A 21,824-nucleotide genomic window follows, 5' to 3' on the forward strand; every position below is an offset into this window, starting at 1 on the left:
GCAGCATTAAGTGATTATACATCTGATTTGGATTCTTGTGTGGTATAGCACAGCAATCCATTCTTGCACCTCTCTTGTTCAGTGTATACACCAGGCTGAGAGAGCACAGAGTGAGAGGTTCAAGCTGAAGAGCCAACAATACACAATTAGTGTTCTGCTTTTATCAGACCTGCATGGTACAATTTCTGAGCCTTCCAAGAGTCATGCTGAGATCTGGACTATGATAAGAGTAGGGTAGCACCTGGTCTCTTTGTTCCTTCCAAATGTCCACATAGCCACTCCGGTCAAAAGGACTTCATTTTCCCCATCTATGTTGGACAAGGAAGTTGTGATTTTTCCAGTAAGGTGCAGAACCTCATCCTGGTTAGTCATGCCTGGATATTGGATCGCTGTAATTCTCTACCTGGGCCTATACCTGAAGGTCAATTGGAAACTTCAGGTGGTGCAACATGCAGTTATCTGCTTATTTAGCAGTACCATGTGTTGGTAGCATATCACACTGGTATTCCAGAAACTGCGGGATGCCAGTTTATTTGAGGGTGTAGGTCACAGAGTTAGCTTTGATCTGTATTGGTCTTTATGGCTTTGGTTCTGCACATCTCAGATCAACTCTTTCTGTTTCATGCGGCATCCCAACACTCGCGGTCAGCTGAGACACTCAAGCTTAAAGTTTCTGGAATTATATATCAATAGGCTTGGGCAGAGTGTCCTCCACTCTTGAATTTGCTTTTCCTCCGCTCCAGTACAGCCTCAATCTGTTGAGCACCATGTTGAAGAGTGGTGTCCACTCAGTTATATGCAATACATTTTCCAGACCATGCTAGGAGAACTGAAATCAAGTCACAATATTGCTTTACAAATAAGGAAGGGCCACTAATGACACTAAGCCAAGAAGTGAAGTGATGGCTATGTTTTCTTGCATCATTGCACTCATAACACTGGTCATATCTTTCCAAGCAGGAGCTAGGTGTGAAAACCTGAGCCCTTTGCTTCCCTAGTACTTCTAGACTATGCCTTTGGCCAACTTGCCAACTTGTTCTTGATTTAGTCCTAAGTGGAGCCCAGGATCTGGTCCTAGAGGTGAATGTAGCTGAATCACTGGGTAAAAGCGACCATAATATAATTCAATTTAACAGCCTTGTGGGAGGAAAAACAACAAAGACCACTACAATAGCATTTAACTTCAAAAATGAGGAAGCTAGTTAAACAGAAATTAAAGAGGTACAATCACAAAAGTGAAATGACTGCAAGCTGCGTGGATAAAGACACAATACCAATGGCACAAATTAAATGTGTGCCCCATATTAAAAAACAGAGGAAGAAGACCAAAAAAGCTCCACCGTGACTAAACACAAAGTAAAAGTGGGTAGTTGTCCAATAGCTATTAAACTTTTTGGTGAAAACTGAAACAAAAAAGTTGTTTAGCATTTCTGCCATTTCCACCTTTCTGTTATTGTTTCCCCCCTGCCTCCCTCATTGAGGCCTAGCCGGTCCTTGGTCTTCCCCTTGCTTCTAATGTATTTGTACAATGTTTTCTTGGTGCCCTTTATGTCTCTAGATAGTTTAAGCTCATTTTGTGCTTTGGCCTTTCTAATTTTATCCCTATATGCTTGTGCTGTTTGTTTATATTCATCCTTTGTAATTTGACTCAGTTCCCACTTTTTGTGGGACTCTTTTTTGAGTTTCAGATAATTGAAGATCTCCCGGCTACGTCTCGGTGGGTCTCTTGACACACTTGCTATCTTTCTTACACAGTTGGATAGTTTGCTCTTGTGCCCTTAACAACATCTGGAATGGGTTCCCTAGGGAGGTGGTGGAATCTCCATCCTTAGAGGTTTTTAAGGCCCGTCTTGACAAAGCCCTGGCTGGGATGATTTAGTTGGGAATTGGTCCTGCTTTGAGCAGGGGGTTGGACTAGATACCTCCTGAGGTCCCTTCCAACCCTGAGATTCTATGATTCTATGATCTTGTTGAAAAACTGTCAACTCTCTTAAACTGTTTTTCCCCTTAGACTTGCTTCCTATGGGATCTTACCTACCAACGCACTGAGTTTGCTAAAGTCTGCCTTCTTGAAATCCATTATCTTTACTGGGCTGGTTTCCCTCCTACCACTTCTTAGAATCATGAACTCCACCATTTCATGACCTATTTCACCTCAAGCTGCCTTCTGCTTTCGAATTCTCAACCAGTTCCTCCCTATTTGTCAAAATCAAATCTAGAACAGCCTCTCCCCAGTAGCTTTCTCCACCTTCTGAAATAAAAAATTGTCTCCAATACATTCCAAGAACTTATTGGATAATCTGTGCCCTGCTGTGTTATTTTCCCAACAGATGTCTGGGTAGCTAAAGTCCCCCATTACCACCATGTCCTGTGCTTTGGATGATTTTGTTAGTTGATTAAAAAATGCCTAATCCACCACTTCTTCCTGGTTAGGTGGTGTGTATAGAGCCCTACCATGATATCACCCTTGGTTTTTTTTTTGTTTTTGTTTTTTTAACCCCTTTAAGCCTTACCCTGAGACTTTCAACAAGTCTGTCTCCTATTTCCATCTCAACCTCAGTCCAACTGTATATATCTTTGACATATAAGGCAACATCTCCTCCCATTTTTTCCCTGCTGGTCCTTCCTGAGCAGGCTGCACCTTTCTATACCAATATTGCAGTCATGTGTATTATCCCACCAAGTCTCTGCGATGCCAACTATATCATCTCTGCTCAGCAGTCTTTCTTCCCAGAACACCATCCCATGGTCAAGGAAGCTGAAGCTCTCGTGGCGACACCATCCTCGCAGCCAGGCATTCACCTCTAGGTTGCGTCTGTCTCTGCCTGGGCCCCTAGCCTTGACCGGAAGGATTGAAGAGAACACCACCTGCGCTCCCAACTCCTTCCCCCTTACTCCCAGACCCCTGTAGTCATGTCTGATCTGCTCAGGGTCAGACCTCGCAGTATCATTAGTGCCCACATGGATGAGCAGCATGGGGTAGTAGTCAGAGGGCCGGATGATCCTCAACAATCCCTCTGTAACATCTTGGATATCATAGAATCCATAGAATACCAGGGTTAGAAGGGACCTCAGGAGGTCATCTACTCCAACCCTCTGCTCAAAGCAGGACCAATCCCCACACAGTTTTTTGCCCCAGATCCCTAAATGGCCCCCTCAAGGATTGAACTCACAATCCTGGGTTTAGTAGGCTAATGGTCAGACCACTGAGCTATCCCTCCCCCCCCATATGGGCTCCTGGCAGGCAGCACACCTCCTGGGATGCCATGTCAGGCTGGCAGAAGGTTGCTTCCGTTCCTCCTTAGAAGGGAATCACCAACCACCCCTACCTTACGTTTCCTCCTGGGAGTGGTGGGTGCAGCCCAGCCAGGGTAAAACTGTGCAGGCAGCTGTGGGGAGCTGCGTGGAACCTCCCCCTGGCTTGGGCGGGAAGTCTGGGGGGCAGGGACACGGGCCAGGGGCTGCTTGGGCCACCCCGCATCGCAGGCAGGTGAAGGTTCTGCGCGGCTCCCCACAGCTCTTACCGTGGCCGGGCTGCAGCTCCAAGACCCGTCTCTCGGCCAGAGCCAGCACGGGGTAAGAGCTGTGTGGAGTCGGCCTGGACCCTCCACCTCCCTCTGCCCTGGGTGAGGAGCCCGAGAGGCGGGGACGTATGGGGGAAGAGGGCGAGGTCTGCCATGGTGAAAAGTGGACAAGTTGGAGGGAAAGCAGGTACCTATGGAGAGGGAGCGTGGAGGGAGTGTGGAAGCAGAGACCTGGACAGTGGGGGAAGCAGCAAGAAGCCAAAAGGATGGGGCAGTTGTGGTGGGAAATTGGTGGTAGACACATTCAGACTAGAAATAAGGCATAGATTTTTAACAGTGAAAGTAATTAACCATTAGAACAATTTACCAAGGTCGTGGTGGATTCTCCAGCCCTGGACTTATTGTGGGGCAGCTCTATGACCTGTGCTATACAGGAGGTCAGACTAGATGATCACAATGGTCCCTTCTGGCCTGGAAATCTATGATTTTGGGGGTGCTGGGGAGGCAGGGATTGCTTATAACGAAGCCTGGGTTTATCAACTCATCTTCAGCAGATATTGACTCTGGCAGGAAGGAAGGAAGGGAGAGAGAGTATGTGTGTAAAAAAGCAGCTCTGAGTGCAGGGAAAGGGGGGTGTCTGTCACCCCCATCATCCTGATCTCTGACCTCCCATACTTCTCCCCACTCTCTACACATCCCCCCTCCCCACCACCCTGCTGCAGACAGAAAAATCTCTCTAGCACCCGCTTGTGCCGCTCACAGATATCACAGGCAGCATCTTAACACAGCTCTCTCTCATGGGATGTACAGCTGGGCCTAAAAAGCAACAAGTGCACAACATGTATTCCACTTAGAGGGGCAGTGATCGTAGCCCCTCCCCAGCTACCTTGATCCTCCCTCAGTTCCTTTGTACCAAACGTCCAGAAACGAGACTCCTATGCAGACGGGAATACACGTGTGATATCAGCAATTAGCCTCCTCCCTCGTCAGCATCACATCTCGAAGAACCACAGTTCCAGTAAGTAACTGTTGAGTAAATGCAGAAGTATATTCCACTTAGGTGATTCACAAGCAGTACTCTCCCCAGGAGGTGGGGTTTGGACTCTACCTAAACAAGGACTGCAGAACCACTCTCCCAAAGCCAGCATCTGCTCTGGAAGATGTGGTTATGGCATAATGGTTTGTGAACACATGTATCAACGGCCACATAGTAGCTTTGCAAATGCCCAATATGGAAATGTCACTGAGGAACGCTATGGACGTTTCTTGTGCCCTCGTAGAATAAGCTCGTACCAACGGAAAGTGTGTAGCCAAAGCTATTTCATATGCACTTTAGATGCAAGATGATATCCATTTGGATACTGTCTATGAAGAGACTGCTTGAACCTTCATGCGATCTGCATATGACAAATAAGGCGAAGCTCAAAATGGTTTAGTCCTGTCCAGATAAGAGGCGAGACATCACTTGACATCTAAGGTAGGGAGACACTGCTCCCCTGGAGAGGAATGTGACTTAAGAAAGAACACTGACAACCCACTTTAGACAAAAATTTTGGATGAGGTCATAAGGTCACTTTGTCTTTGGAGAATTGTGTATAAGGAGGCTCTGCCGTAAGAGCCTGCAACTCTCACACTCTCCTTGTGGATGTTATCGCTACCAGGAATGCAGTTTTCTGACACAAAAGCGGAAAGGGACAAGATGCAAGGGGCTCAACTGTAGGTCCCATTAGGCCGCTAGGACTGAGTTAAGGTCCCACAGAGGAACTGACCAGAGGATGTAGACTTGAATCTTGCTACTATGATATTGGAGAAGACTGATTTTCCCTGAACGGGGGAGGGAGGAGCTTAAATGCTGATATCACCGCCAGATGCAGTTTCAGTGAACTAAATGCAAGCCCCAATGACTGAAGGTGCAGCAGTTAGTCCAAAATGTCCTGGATAGAGGCCAACATTGATTGGATTCCACAGCTAATGATCACACAAAAAATGGCTTCCATTTCACTCAACAGGCCATCCTGGTGGAGGACTTTCTACTGTTAAGGAGGACTTATTGGACAAATACTGCTCTTCCTCATTCAGCCATGCCGCAGCCACTACGTGAGATGCTGGAAGCTGAGTACAGGACACGAGGTGAGGCCTTGGTTCTGACAGAGTTGGGATGGGGAAGAAGCAGTATGGGAGGCTGAACAGACAGTACAAGAAGGTCGGAGAACCAGCACTGTCTTGGCCAGGGCAAAGAGAATGAAACTGGCCCGATTCGCCCTGAGCCTGAGGATAACCTGAAGGATGACTGGGATTAGTGGAAAGACACAGAGGAGAGCTGACTGCCAGCTGAGGTGGAAAGCTCTGGACAGGGAGCCTGGACTGATGCCACCTCGAGAGCCAAACAGACAAAATTTTCTGTTGTCCCTTGAAGAAAACAGGTTGATCATTGGGATGCCCCAAACTATGAAGATGACCTGGGGGACACTTGTCTTTAGAGACCACTTGCAACTCAGGAAAATATCGGCTGAGATGGTCTGCAGGATGATTCTGAACCCGGAGTAAGTGAATGGCTATTGGAGTAATGTTCTCCTTGATGCAGAACTGCCACAGCTTGATCGCCTCTAGGCAGAGCAACCTGGAGCGTGTTCCCCCTTGTTTGTACACATACTACATTATGGTGATATTGTCAGTAGGTACGTGAACTACTGAGACTCTGATACTGTCCCAAAAAGCGTGACGTGCATTAGAGATGGCCTGAAGTTCCAGCACATTTATATGGAGTGAGGCCTCCTGCTCTGATCAGTGTGCCCTCCAACATATCAAGGAGGTGTTGGTAACAATCAACTTGGTTGGTGAGGTCTGGATAAAGGGAACGCCTCTGGACGCATCCACCACTGCCAGAAGTCCAGGACCAGTGGAGAAAAATGAACAAGTCTGTCTAGAGAGCGAAGAGTAGGATAGTAAACCATCCTGAGCCACATTTGAAGGGAATAAGGCACAATGTTGCAAACTGGACCACCTGCATGCAAGCAGACATGTGGCTGAAGAGCCTCAGATATGTCCAAACTGTCATGGAAGGCTGACACAGTAGATAAAGGCAAAGGTGGAGAACTGTCTGGAAATGGTTGGTCACCAGAAATCCTTTGGACATCATGGAATTTAATATGGCCCCAATGAACTTGATTTTTTGAGCAAGAGCCAAGGTTGATTTCTCGGTGTTTAGAATGAGACCCAGACAGTTGAGCAAGCACTCTGTGGTGCCGATGTGAGCAAGAACTTCCTCTCTCGATCTGCCTTTCAGTAACCAGTCATCCAGATATGGGAAAATGTGAATTCCCTTATTTGTGAGATATGCCATAACAATGACCACACATTTGTTAAAAACTGGGAGGGGGGAGGAAACGGGGGCAGAAAAGAGGCCGAATGGAAGCACTGTGCACTGCAAGTGGCGTTCCGCCATGATGAATTGAAGGAACTTTCTGTGGCTTGGCAAAATCACATATGAAAGTAGGTGTCCTGAAGGTCCAGAGCAGCAAACCAGTCATTCTGAGACAACGCAGGGAGAATAGCTGACAGTCACCATTTGGAACTTCATATACGTGATATATTTGTTGAGGCCAAGAAAGTCGAGGATGGGTTGGATGCCTTCCTTGGATTTGGGTACCAGAAAGTATCAGGAGTAGAAGCTGAGACCCTGCTGTTCCAGCAGAAACTCCTCCACCCCTCCCAAAGCCAGCAGAGAGCAGACCTGCTCAAGGAACAGTATCTCGAGAGGGGTTCCTGAAGAGGGATGGCGAGGGAGGATGGGGAGGAGGAGTGGAGAGGAATTGGATGGCATAATCCAATCTGCTGATGTTTAGGACCCAGCTGTTGGTGGTGATCGATCCCCAAGCCTGTGAAAGCAGGCCAGCCTGTCCCCGAAGGGGGAGATGAGGACCGAGGAGCAACAGCTGGAACAGTGCTCTGGACCAAGTGAAAATGGTTGCTTGGAGGACTCTGGGGGAGGGTGGCTGGACTGGCTGACCCCCAAGCCTTTGTGAGGGCTATCCCCTTTTCCTGTTGCCTCAGAGGAGAGAAAGGTGGGCCAAACATGCACTGCGGATGACACTGCTGCGGCTGAAGACCGCAGAGGTGCACACTCCCAAGGACCGTAGGGTAGCACTGGAGGAATCGGGTTTGTTTGAATCATAGAATCTCAGGGTTGGAAGGGACCTCAGGAGGTCATCTAGTCCAACCCCCTAGATGCTTTGCTCCTCTACAGAGCCAAAATGCACAACTTATCACTTTAACTGGAGTGAACAATCACTTTGATTCAAACACAGCACAGTTTGGTTTAGATTAAAAGTAAAACAGATTTATTAACAAAAGGAGATAGGATTGTAATAAACAAGTAGGAATAAAGTTATAAAGGGTTACAAACAAACAAGTAAAATATGTTTTCTAGTGCTAAGACTGAAGAAAACTACAGTCTTGGTTCAAAGTCAGATTCTTACTACTTTCTTCCAGCAAGATGGCTGACCACCCCTTTAGTCATGATCTCCCACAAAGTCCAAAGTACTTGGTTCCTTTGTTTTCGTAGGTGGAAGATAACTTGGGGTTCCTTGTCCTGTCTTTTATAGTCCAGTGAACTTTTGAAATGGATTCTTCTGAAGGTTATCCCATGACGGGCTCCACTCACCACATGAGTGCCTCCTCCTGGCCAGTTGTTGCAAAGCAGCTTCCTTCCCATATGGCGCACCCTGCCAATGGTCACTCCATCGCTACAGTGCTCTCTCTTTGCAACTCACTCCTCCAGCTAGGTCATTATATAGTCCTCCCTTCCGGGGTATCAAAGTCTTGTTGGACCACCTCTCCGGACAGCACCTCCAACAGTCCTTTGCTATTTGCCAGTGCTGGTACGGGAATCCAGGCCCTCTCTTTACACAGGGTTCCAACCCAGGGATCTGTAACCAGCCACCAAGGTGTACTTGTTGCTGTTTTCCTGGGATTCTTCCTATCCTGCCTTCCCAGGGTTTCTTTCCCCAGAACTCCTCTGGGATTGACAATTCTTCCAGGGCGAGGACCCCAAGGCTCATTCTCCTCCAAAGTTTTCCCCATCCCACCTCTGTGCCCAAAGAGTGGCTGTAGACTCTCTCTCTGTAGCCCTCTGCTATTACAAAGGTCCTCTCTTTATATTCCTTAGCCTAGCTGGGCTTCATCTGCAACTAGTGCGTATAAATCCCTTGGCCTCCCTTCAGATGCAACTATAAAGGTTAATTGGCCCCTTCAGGGCTGGTGTGGGATGAACACACCTCCCAAAGTAAAGTTCATTCAAGCTGTGAGGAAGAAGACATGGAGTCTGGTGGTGAAGTTAAGTTCCATGCTGGTTGCTTCCCTGCTGGTGTTTGCTAGAATGCAAATTTAGCTGTTCCTGCACCCTCCAATACAAATGAATGGACATGTGACATACGATTGGCAATCGACTCTGATGACACCTGGCTGGAGGCATCGGCTTGTCCTTTGTCTGAAAGAAACCTGCAACACCTTACGGGGCACAAGTGATAGACACTCTACATCAGCAATACTCAAACTTCATTGCACCACGACTCCCTTCTGAAAACAAAAATCATGACATGACCTCAGGACGGGGGACTGAAGCCTGAGCCCACCCAGGCCCCACTGCCCCAGGTGGGGGTCCAAAGACAAAGCCCAAGCCCTGCCAAACCAGGCAGGAGGGGGCCAAAGCCCAAGCCCCAGGGCTTGGGTTTTGGCCCCAGGCAGTGGAGCTCAGGCTTCGGCCCTGGACAGCAAGGCTTGGGCTTTGACTTCAGCCTTGGGTGGTGGGGCTCGGGCTTCGGCCCTGGGCGCCCTGCAAGTCTAAAGCGAGCCCTGGAAACCCCATTAAAAGGGGGTCCTCACCCACAGTTTAGGAACCGCTGCTCTACACGCACGACAGAGTCATTCCCAAGTAGTGGAAGTAACCTGTCCTCTCTCACACATAATGCCATAGCCAGGGCCGGCCTTAGGGAAGATGGTGCCCAGGTGAACTTTCTTTGTCACCCTTTAAGTACTGCTCCGCAAGCAGCTGCACAGCAGGCAGACTGGCAGCTGGTGGAGTGGCGGTGGCGCTGCAGGTATCGCTGCCGGCAGGAGGGCAGAGAGGGAATGCGTGTGAGCATCTAGCTTCCGCCCTACAACCCCCTTTATTGCCTCCTTGGTGGGCACAGTCCTTCTGCAGCCTCTTGACCACGATGCCCTGGACAGTCACCTATGTTGCCCACCCATAAGGTCAGCCCTGGCCACAGCAGGAGCCCAATGCCAACATTGTGTCTCACCCTTACACAAACTCAGAGGAACTATAACATAAGAATGGCCCTACTGGGTCAGACCAAAGGTCCATCTAGCCCAGTATCCTGTCTTCTAACAGTAGCCAATGCCAGGTGCCCCAGAGGGAATGAACAGAACAGGTAATGATCAAGTGATCCATCCCGTCACTCATTCCCAGCTTCTGGCAAACAGAGGCTAGGGACACCATTCCTGCCCATTCTGGCTAATAGCTATGGATGGGCCTGATCCTCCATGAATTTATCTAGTTCTTTTTTGAACCCTTTTATGGTCTTGACCTTCACAACATCCTCTGGCAAAGAGTTCCACAGGTTGACTGTGCATTATGTGAAGAAATACTGCCTTTTGCTTGTTTTAAACCTGCTGACTATTATTTTCATTTGGTGACTCCTAGTTCTTGTGTTATAAGTAGTAGTAAACAACACTTCCTTATACACTTTCTCCATACCAGTCATGATTTTATAGATCTCGATCATACCTCCCCCTTAGCCATCTCTTTTCCAAGCTGAAAAGTCCCAGTCTTAATCTCTCCTCATATGGCAGCCGTTCAATACCCCTAATAATTTTTGTTGCCCTTTTCTGACCCTTTTCCAATTCCAATATATCTTTTTTGAGATGGGGCGACCACATCTGCACACAATATTCAAGATGTGAGCGTACCGTGGATTTATATAGCGGCAACATGATATTTTCTGTTCTTTTATTATCTATCCTTTTCTTAATTATTCCCAGCATTCTGTTAGCTTTTTTGACTGCCGCTGCACATTGAGGATGTTTTCAGAGAACTACTCACAATGACTCCAAGATCTTTCTTGAGTGGTAACAGCTAAGTTAGACCTCATCATTTTATATGTATAGTTGGGATTATGCTTTCCAATGTGCATTACTTTTCATTTATCAACATTAAATTTCATCTGCCATTTTGTTGCCCAGTCACCCAGTTTTGAGAGATCCTTTTGTAGCTCTTCGCAGTCTGTCTGTGGAACTATGGAATTCCTTGTAGGTGAAAATATGCACAGAATAAGCAGGGGGAATTTGTGCATGCAACACAATTAGGATGTGAAGAATAACAAAATGCAACAAACCCCCAGAGCCGCCATTGATACAGAGCTTCTCTAAAAGGCCTGTGGAGCAGACTGTGGAAAACAGATTAAGTGTAAAGTAAATATGTCTCTGCCTCCCACAAATTAAAAATAATTTCAACCAGCTATTTTGTAGTATAATAAAGACTGACAAAGGTACAGGATTTTGAAGAACCTCCAGCAGGAGCCACTCCCAGTGAAACTGCTTACTGTGAAATAGAAGGAAAGGTCCTGAATTGTGTCCCTGCAGACTGGAGTTTCCCTTCGAAAGTTAGTAAAGTGACTTCACTATTAGACTCTCAGGCCTGGTCTACACTGGAGGGGGCTGGGGTCAATCTAAGATACGCAACTTCAGCTACGAGAATAGCGTAGATGAAGTCGGCATATCTTAGATGGTCTTAGAATCACTTACTTCGCGTCCTTGTGGCGCGGGATTGACAGCCGCCGCTCTCCCATTGACTTTGCTTCCGCCTCTCGCCGAGCTGGAGTTCAGCAGTCAACGGGAGAGCGATCGGGGATCAATTTATCTACACGCGATAAATCGATCCCTGATAGATCGATCGCTACTCGACGATCCGGCGGGTAGTGTAGAAGTACCCTCAGAACTAGATCACACAGACTATCCCACTTACCTGTTTGAGTGCCTTCTTGCTGTGCTTCTGGGATGGCGAGATGACTTTACCCGCTGGGATGGAAGGAGACGGGCAGCCTGATGGTGGGGAGCATGTCTGTGACAGTCTAGATGGCACTAGGGAAATAAAAAGAGAAAAACAATTCAGAAATAATTATATAGCCTGTGGGGAAAACAATCCACCCCTTACATGCCCCCAGGGCAGCAGTCACCCTTTCCCATGCTCAGAGACCAACCCCAGCATCGCCCCGCACTGGGTCTGTGAATGCTGCACAGCTAGGAGATGTTACTGTTTATCTGGGGGATTGTTTTCCGTTTATTTCTCCAGGAAAGCACAGGGCAGCAATTGTCAAACTGGCAGGTGATTATCACCAAAGAGGTTTCTGCTTTTTTACTCCATCTCCCCAACCGGGGTAGCAAAGGCACTTGGAGGGTGAGTGACTAGCTAGCCTACCTAGTCAGTGTCTGGCCGCAGCCTCCCTTCCTCCCAGCGTCTTGGCTCTGAACACTGGACTACACAGCCTCAGTTAATTGCCTCTTTTCACTCTTTGACACTGTGGTTCCCACACTAGTGCTACACGTATCAGTCCTCACCCCTCAGGGTTTTGTGACTTCCCCTCACTACCTGCAGGCCCAGTTCTACTCTCGGTTAAGGCAATGGAGGGGTGGCAACTGACTTCAATGGGAGCAGGACCAAGCCCTTTCTGATGGGCCCCCGTGCTGGGCCCTAGAGTACCTCTGCTGCCCATCTCTTATTCGGTTATTTGTGCTCTAACCCCACAGAACCTGGGCTGCTCTCAAGACCACAAGACGGCAGTTTGGCACAGCTCAAACATTATGCTGGGTTAGCTGATTCACAACTGAAAGGAAAGTGGCAGGTACTGACCAGTATAATTGATGTCTTAGTCTGGTCAAACTGGTACAGTAGCCCACAAACGACTGGGAACCACTGTCTTATAATCATGTTGTATGACAGCATATCTTATGAGCGTATAAACTCTGCACCGCCATTGAGTTAAGAGGGGGAGCACTGATGACTAAATGGAGATTAAAGCAGGAAAGGAAGAACATGATTCTAACCTTGCTCCTGCACCCTAAGAAGATACACAGCCCTGGAGAGAAAAAAAAGAAGCCTTTATTGTAACCCTCTCAGGCCCCCTCTACACTATGGGCCCTCTAGCGGTACAGGTACAGTGCCGCAGCTAGGCCACAGTAGTACTGAAGTGGCAATGCCTTCTACAGGAACAGAAGAGGGTTTTCCATAATTGTAGGAATTCCACCTCCCCACATGAAACAAGGCCACAATCTACAGGTCATTTCGACTTTGCAAGGGGTCTCACTGCAACAAACAAACCAGGATGGGGACAATTTCCAGAGACCTAAATCACCGCAGATCATGTGATTTGTGTACGCCTGCTTGGGCCAAGATACTCAAAGCAATCACCATGAGAGCACAGTCAAAGTCATTTACAGGGCAGACAGCCACCCGTATTGCCTACCATGCTGCTCTGTGCTCACTTTCATTCATTCCTGCTCAGAGTTTTGCCTCTGAGCAGGAATGAATATTGGTGCCCATCACTGGAACGATGTGAGAAAGCCATGAGGCGCTAAGGAGCACTTCAGTGATACAGAAACATCTGTTCAGGTCATGGGTAATACAATGATAAATGAATACAATAAAGGGTGGGGTGCAAAATACAACAGGTGCAGAACAAGGACAAGAAAAGACCACAGAAAACTTCTGTGAAATCAGCAGGGTGTCAGATTAAAGAGTCAAATAAAAACAGCCAACTGGTCAAAAATAAAAACTATAAATGTCTACGTGCAAATATGAGACTCAAAGCAAAAATACAAGAACTAGAATGCCTTTCAATGAACAAGGATTTTGATATAATAGGCATTACAGAAACATGGTGGAATGACCAAAAGAAAAAAATATCAATAGGATACTGTAATACCTGACTAAGAATTACACAGGAAAAACAAAGAGGTAGGGCGGTAGTGCTTTAGCTGAAAGATCCCACAGATTCAAGCCTCCAGATTAAGAAAAAGAAATGGACAGTGCTGAGATCAAAAGAGGCAACAAAATCTAACAAAATGATAATAATGGAGGACTTCAACTATTCACCTATAAACTGATCAATTGACACAATGGGACAAAGTTTAGAGAAACAATATGACTGCTTCTTGGGAGGCTGTCTGTAAGCAAGGACTGGCCTGTCTCCCCAACCTGAAGCAAATACTCACCAGCAACCACACACCACACACCAAAAACACGAACCCAGGAACTTATCCTTGCAACAAAGCCCGTTGCCAACTCTGCCCACATATCTATTCAAGGGAAACCATCATAGGACCTAATCACATCAGCCACACCATCAGGGGCTCGTTTACCTGCACATCTACTAATGTGATATATGTCATCATGTGCCAGCAATGCCCCTCTGCCATATACATTGGCCAAACTGGACAGTCTCTGTGCAAAAGAATAAATGGACACAAATCAGACATCAAGAATTAGAACATTCAAAAATCAGTCGGAGAACACTTCAACCTCCCTGGTCACTCAATTACAGACCTAAAAGTCACAATTCTTCATCGAAAAAACTTCAAAAACAGACTCCAACGAGAAACTGCAGAACTGGAATTAATTTGCAAACTGGACACCATTAAATTAGGCTTGAATAAAGACTGGGAGTTGATGGGTCATTATACAAACTGAAAACTATTTCCCCATGCTAATTTCCCCCTACTGTTACTCGCACCTTCTTGTCAACTGGTTGAAATGGGCCATCCTGATTATCACTAAAAAAGTTTTTTTTTCTCCTGCTAATAGCCCACCTTAATTGATTAGTCTCGTTAGAGTTGGTATGGCAACACCATCTTTTCATGTTCTGTGTGTGTGTGTGTGTGTATCTATCTATCTTCTTACTGTATTTTCCACTCCATGCATCTGATGAAGTGGGTTTTAGCCCACGAAAGCTTATGCCCAAATAAATTTGTTAGTTTCTAAGGTGCCACTAGTACTCCTCGTTCTTTTTGCGGATATACACTAACATGGCTACCACTAAAGAAACTAAGTAGTCATGGATGAGAGGCAAAGTATTGTCATGAATCAAAAACTGGCTAGGAGACAGAAAGCAACAAGTAGGACGAAATGGTCAATTTTCATGATGGCAAAAGATTACAGTGGGGATTCCTCAAGGTTCCATACTAGGTCTGGTGTTGTTACTATATTTATTAATGATTTGGAAGGGAGGTGAGTAATGAGGTAGCAAAAGCTGTAGATGACACAAAGTTAGTCAGGACTAGAGAGGACTGAGGAACTTCAGACAGACCTAGCCAAGACAGGTGAATCGGCAACATGATGGCAAATGAAATTAAATCTTGTTAAATGCACAGCAATGCACTTGGCGGGGCGGGGATGCCGACATGGAGTTTATGGAAGCTGTACCTCCATCTTGATATGAAAAGCTTAGTCACATTGGATGAGGGATCCAAAGTGTTCACAGACTTCACCTCTTATTAAAGATGAGGACAGCTGTAAATTTGGTACATTCCTCAGTCTGCCAGCAAGTTGAAAGAATAGCCCTTGGTTAGGTAACCTCTGGGCCCCAGACCTGGTATAAAAGACTGAATTCTTGCATACAACTCTTGTACATAAACACAGGTTCACACATAGACTCAGAAACAGAGTTGGCTGCTATTCGCTTTGAGACATTTGAATAGCAGGAACATAAACCACATCCTCTCTGAAACCAATCAAGTCAGAAACTACTAGCTTTGTGTGCAGCAGAATAGCTAAAACCACTAGAGGCAACTGCTTTGCCTCACTTTAATTTCTCACAGTCGTATGAAGCACAGACTGAATTACAAACTACATGTCAAACTCTCTGTTCCTTTAAACTAGCAAACGCCACATATGCTGGGATGTGGATTCTCATCTCGGAGAGTCGACTGACTACCTTTTGCATTGTTTTAATGCTGACATTCTCTGTGCAATGGGGACCCTCTGCTGTGCCTGTACTAACAGCTGTAACCACAATGAATTCTGCAGAGTAAACAGAAGAGTTAAAAAAAAGTTGGCAAGGTCACAGTTGTTTAATTTAGCTCCTGGCTCCCTAAGTGATGGGTATCAAATTGTGAGGATAAATGGCTCTCTGAACACACAATACAGACATGCATGCGTATAAGTCTTTAAACCACGATTTGAGGACTTCAGTGGCTCAGGTATAGGTTAGGGATTTGTTACAGGAGTGGGTGAGTGTGATTCTGTGGCCTGCGTTGTGCAGGAGGTCGGACTAGACGATCATAATGGTCCCTTCTGACCTTAAAGTCTATGATTCTATGATTCTATAATAAAAAGATACAAGCACACATACAGAAGCTTAAACCGACAAATGAGTTTAACGGGCATGCATCTGCTGTGGGAGTTCTCATTCCTGTAAGTACAAGGTTTTAGAAGCTGAGCTTGTTTCCTTTAGATTTCCGTAGCTCAGCTAAAACTTGAGTGTATCTAAAGAGAATATAAACGCAGTGTGGTTTGTCTTCTTAAAAATGCTCTACTTTCACTGTGTAACTTGCAAGAGTTAGTTAGCATTAGTGTTACATTTTATACATTTTAAACATGATCCTATGTGGAGCAGAGAAATTGTGCTTTGTGATGCTACTAGATTCCTGGAGCACTTGGAGTTAGTGTTACAAAAACAATCAAAAGCTCTGGAATTATATTATAAAAGTGATGGATGTAACTGGAAAGTCCTCAGGTGGAGTTGCCATCTGATTTTAAAACGTTAATGACTTGGTTTGCACTACAGTAAAACCTCAGAGTTACGAACACCTAAATTCTTCTTCGAGTGATTGCTCATGTGCATTAATAATAAAATAAAATAATAATAATAATAATAATAATTGGAGATATACCGATCTCCTAGAACTGGAAGGGACCTTGAAAGGTCATCGAGTCCAGCCCCCTGCCTTCACTAGCAGGACCAAGTACTGATTTTACCCCAGATCCCTAAGTGGCCCCCTCAAGGATTGAACTCACAACCCTGGGTTTAGCAGGCCAATGCTCAAACCACTGAGCTATTCCTCCCCCATTCCAATAGGTGTGCGCGCGCCGTGTGCACGATCATCGGAAGGTTTTCGGTCGTCGGGTCAGCTGTGGAGACCCCTGGAGTGGTGCCTTCGTGGTGGCGTATATAGGTCCCTGCCGACCCCCTGCCTGCTCAGTTCCTTCTTACCGCCAGTGACGGTCATTGGAGCAGCTCAGTCTCTTGCATTCGCAAGTGCCTACCTAGTGGTTCCCTTTTCTTAGTTGTAAATAGTTATTAGTTTGTTATATAGTATTTTGTAGTTAGTTGGGCTTACTTTGGGGGGCTTTCCTCCCGCCCTAGTTTCCCCAGGCACCGGGGCATGCCTCGGTCACAGGGGTTTAAGACGTGCGAGAGGTGTGCGAAACCTTTGCCCACGGGTGATCCGCATGCTGCTCGTCTCAAGTGCTTAGGAGAAGGCCATCAGACAGACAAGTGCCAAATTTGCAGGAGCTTTAGACCCAGGACTAAGAGAGAGCGGGACTCCACCTGATGGAGTCGGCCCTCCACCTCCAGGCAGCACCAGAGATGGCACCAGCATCATCGGCGTGCAGCGTCCCGGCACCGAGAAAGGACTCCTCAAAGGAGCACCGGTGTCGCTCCCCGGCTCATAAGGCTAGTGTTACCAGGTGGCACTGCTCACAGTCCCCAGTTCCACATAAGAAGTCACGGGATGCTAAGAAGCTGGACCTTTTTGGCTGAAAGGTCTACTCAACCGGCAGGCTCCAGTTTCAAGTGCCAACCAGCCAGCGGTACTCAGCTGCTATGCTTTCAATTCTTGGAGCTCGTTGGCAAAATTCCAGGAGTTGCTCCCGGCTGACTTTTGCAGGGAGTTTAGTGCACTCCTTGAGGAGGGCAGGGTGGTCTCAAGAACCTCTCTCCAGGCCGCGTTAGACACGGCGGACTCGGACCATGGCCACCGCTATTACAATGAGGTGCAGTGCGTGGCTGCAGGTGTTGGGGATACTCCCCTTTGACTGTGCAGGCCTGTTTGCCCAAAATATAGGCTCTTGCCTGCACAGCCTTAAGGACTCGCAGGCGACTTTGAAGTCTTTGGGGATCCACACCCCTGCACCCCAAAGAAAGCCTTTTAAGCCTCAGCCCCAACCTGTTTCTACTCTGGGCCTCCCAGGTGAGACGTCCAGGAGACGGGGCAGAAATAATAAGAGGCGCCCGCCACAGTCCTCCTCAGGCCAAGGCCAGGGTTTGGCCAAAGAGCCCCCAGGCCTGAAGCCAAACTTTTGAAAATGTGCCCGAGGACAGAGCATCAGTATTGAACTTGGATCCTTACCCCCGCTTTGTGAATCCACTCTCCTGCTTCTACCATGCTTGGTCCCAGATCACATCAGATTGCTGGGTTTTGAGCATGGTAGGGGTGGGATATCCTATCCAGTTCTGTTCCCTACTGCCCTCCCACACCCCTTCCCCCTTCAGGGACCCTTCTCACGAACAACTCCTTTTGCAGGAGGTGATATATTTGATATATGGAGATATACCTATCTCACAGAACTGAAAGGACATTCAGTCCTGCCCCCTGCATTCACTAGCAGGACCAAGTACTGATTTTTGCCCCAGATCCCTAAGTGGCCCCCTCAAGGATTAAACTCACAACCCTGGGTTTAGCAGGCCAATGCTCAAATCACTGAGCTATCCCTCCCCCCAATCGCTCCTCGTTCTAGGGGCAATAGAGGATGTTCCTCAGGAGTTCAGGGGCAAGGGGTTCTACTCCCACTATTTCCTCATCCCCATAAGAACATAAGAACAGCCACACTGGGTCAGACCAAAGGTCCATCCAGCCCAGTATCCTGTCTACCGACAGTGGCCAATGCCAGGTGCCCCAGAGGGAGTGAACCTAACAGATAATGATCAAGTGATCTCTCTCCTGCCAACCATCTCCACCCTCTGACAGACAGAGGCTAGGGACACCATTCCAAGGGTGAGCTCCGGCCAATCCTGGATCTGCGAGACCTCACCACATTCATAAGGAAAATGAAGTTTTGCATGATCTCTTTTGCCTTCATCATTCCTCCCCTGGATCTGGGGGCCTGGTACGCTGCCCTCGACTTGAAAGACGCTTACTTCCATATATCCATTATCCCGGGCCACAGACATTTTCTTCGCTTTGTGGTCAGCAGCCAGCACTACCAGTTCAGGGTGCTCGCGTTTGGCCTCTTGGCGGCCCCATGGGTATTCACTAAGTGTATAGCGATCGTGGCAGCCTTCCTCCGCAAATGTCAGGTGCAAGCGTTCCCGTACCTGGACGACTGGCTCATCAAGGCTGAGTCGCAAGCACAGGCTGCAGAGCATGTCTCGCTGGCCTGGGCCACATTCCGCAGGCTGGGCCTCATATTGAATGTGCCCAAATCCACACTGACCCCAACACAGAGAACAGAGTTCATAGGAGCTCTCTTGGACTCCACACAGGCCAGGGCATTCCTGCTGGAGCTGTGCTTCCAAGCACTCAGGGACATTCTCGAAAACCTTCGCCGATTCCCCACAACCACGGCCAGAAATTGCATGAAACTGTTGGGGCATATGGCAGCCTGCACATACATGGTCCAGCATGCCAGGTTACGCCTTCGGCCCCTCCAGGGGCGTGCTTGGTGTGGGTGCACAGGTCGGGCAGGGACCCAATGGACACGATAGTGGTCTGTGCGGGAGTACCCTCTGCCAAACCCCAACCTACACTATCCCTAGTCACGGACACCTTGGCGCTTGGTTGGGGAGTGCACCTGGGAAATATCAGAAGCTAACACCTATGGTCCCACGCAGAACTATCGCTGCACATCAATGTAAGGGAGGTGAGGACGGTTCGTCTAGCATGCCAAGCAGTCCAGGCCCGCCTTCAGGAAACATGTGTGTTGGTGCTGATGGACAACACTGCAGCGATGTTCTATATAAACAAACAGGGTGGTGCTCGCGCCTCTCTCATGTGCGAGGAAGCCCTCGAGCTGTGGGACTTTTGCATCGCCCACTCGATACACCTAGGGGCGTTGCACCTTCTGGAAGCGCAAAACGAGCTAGCCGACCGCCTTGACTCAATTTTCCAGAGGTGGGCCTCTCCCCACATAGACCCGTTCACGACGCAGCGCAACAGAAAGTGCAAGCAGTTCTGCTCTTTCCTGAACCACAGCCCAGGCTCCATTGTAGATGCCTTTCACGGACGAGTCACCTGCTTTATGCGTTCTCGCCCTTCCCTCTTACACACAGAGTCCTCCTCAAGGTTCACTGGGACGGGGCTTCCTTGAGCCTCATAGCGCCAGCGTGGCCTTGCCAGCACTGGTTCACTGTTGAACCTCTCAGTAGACAGACCAGTAGCCCTTCCTGTGTGCCCGACCCTCATCACACAGGACCACGGCCATCTACAACATCCCAATCTGGAGACCCTCCACCTCATGGTGTGGAAACTCCATGGCCGAACCCTCTTGAGCTTCAGTGTTCGGACCCAGTGAGGGAGGTCCTGCTGGGAAGTAGGAAACCCTCCACTCATGCCACATACCTGGCAAAGGGGAAGTACTTTTCCATTTGGTATCTGCAGTGGGGCACCAAACTGCAGCTAGCGCCAATTCCCCTTGTTTTGGACTACCTGTTATACCTCCAGCAGCAGGGGTTGGCAATCTCATCTCTCAAGGTACACCTGGCTGCCATTTCGGCCTTCCACCCGGGGGCAGCGGGTAGGTGAGTCTTCGGCAATCCCATGGTGGGACAGTTTCTCAAGGGCTTGGACAGACTTTATCCCCAGATACGACAGCCCATTCCCCAGTGGGACCTCAACCTGGTCCTGCCCACGCTCATGGTGATCTGCCCTCTGTCCTACCTTTCTCCTGGAAGGTGACTATAACATCAGCCAGAAGGGTATCTGAGCTCAGAGCCCCTCTAGATGGTCTTTTATAAAGACAAGGTGCAGCTACGCCCTCACCCCATGGTGCTACCAAAAGTAGTCTCCCAGTTTCACGTGAACCAGGACATATTTTTACCTGTGTTCTTCCCTAAGCCACATGCCAGCTACAGAGAGTGGATGTTCCATTCCCTGGATGTCAGGCGTGCCCTAGCATTCTACATTGAGCGCACAAAGCCATTTTGTAAGTCACCACAGCTCTTTACTGCAATCGCAGAAAGGATGAAGGGGCTTCTGATCTCGTCCCAGCGCATTTCATCATGGATCACGTCCTGTACCAGGACGAGCTTCGACCTGACTAAAATTCCAGCCCCTCTGCTTACAGTGCACTTTACAAGAGCGCAGACGTCGTCTGCAGCATTCCTGGCGCAGGTCCCTATCCAGGATATATGCAAGGCAGCAACGTGGTCCTCTATCCACACCTTCATGTCACACTACACCATTACCCAGTAGGCGAGGGACAATGCAGCCTTTGGCAGGGCAGTCCTGCACTTGGCAACCAGGTGAACTCTGACCCCTCCCCCAGGGAAACTGCTTGGAAGTCACCTATTGGAATGCACATGAACAATCACTCGAAAAAGAAAGAACGGTTACCTACCTCTTGTAACTGTTGTTCTTCAAGATGTGTTGCTCATATCCATTCCAACTCCCGCCCGCCTCCCCTCTGCTGGAGTATTCTGGCAAGAAGGAACTGAGCTAGCAGCTGGTTGGCAGGGTACTATATACACCGCCATGAAGGCGCCACTCCAGGGGTCTCCACAGCTGACCCAACTAGGGGAAAAACCCGCTAGGGGAAAAACCTTCCAACAATCATGCACGCGGTGCGCGCACACCTATTGGAAAGGACATGACAAATACATCTCAAAGAACAACAGTTACAAGAGGTAGGTAACTATTTTTTATGAAATGGCCAGTCAAGCACACACCTCATTTGGAACCGGAAGTATACAATCAAGCAGCAGCAGGGGTGAGGAAGTAAATATGGCACAGTATTGTTTTAAACATAAACTACTAAAAAAAGGGAAAGTTTAAAACAAAAGATTTGACATGGTAACTGTTTCTGTGCTTGTTTCATTTAAATTAAGATGGTTAAAAGCAGCATTTTTCTTCTGCACATTAAAGTTTTCCCTGACCACCTCCTGTTCAGTGTCTGGGGCCTCTGTGGGGACCATAGCCAAGGTGACAATAGCCTGGCCTTGCAATGAGTCGTGCCTCGGCGGTGACCTGGGCCAGCTGTGAGGCTTGCACCAAGGTCGACTCGGAACCACGGGGCGTAGGCCAATCCTT

General features: G+C 48.0%; 1 protein-coding gene across 3 annotated transcripts in view; it reads right to left on the reverse strand.

Moving 5' to 3' along the window:
- The window catches only part of ASXL2 (ASXL transcriptional regulator 2), a 218,981-nt gene that overhangs the window by 35,114 nt on the left and 162,043 nt on the right, over positions 1-21,824 (reverse strand). For all 3 annotated transcript variants that reach the window (XM_045010059.1, XM_045010057.1, XM_045010058.1), the window contains one exon: positions 11,548-11,663. In XM_045010059.1, coding sequence (XP_044865994.1) covers positions 11,548-11,663 — 116 coding nt within the window. The remainder of the gene's footprint in view (positions 1-11,547; positions 11,664-21,824) is intronic.

The sequence above is a fragment of the Mauremys mutica genome, chromosome 3 (genome assembly GCF_020497125.1).
Source record: "Mauremys mutica isolate MM-2020 ecotype Southern chromosome 3, ASM2049712v1, whole genome shotgun sequence".
In the NCBI taxonomy this organism is placed as follows: domain Eukaryota; kingdom Metazoa; phylum Chordata; order Testudines; family Geoemydidae; genus Mauremys; species Mauremys mutica.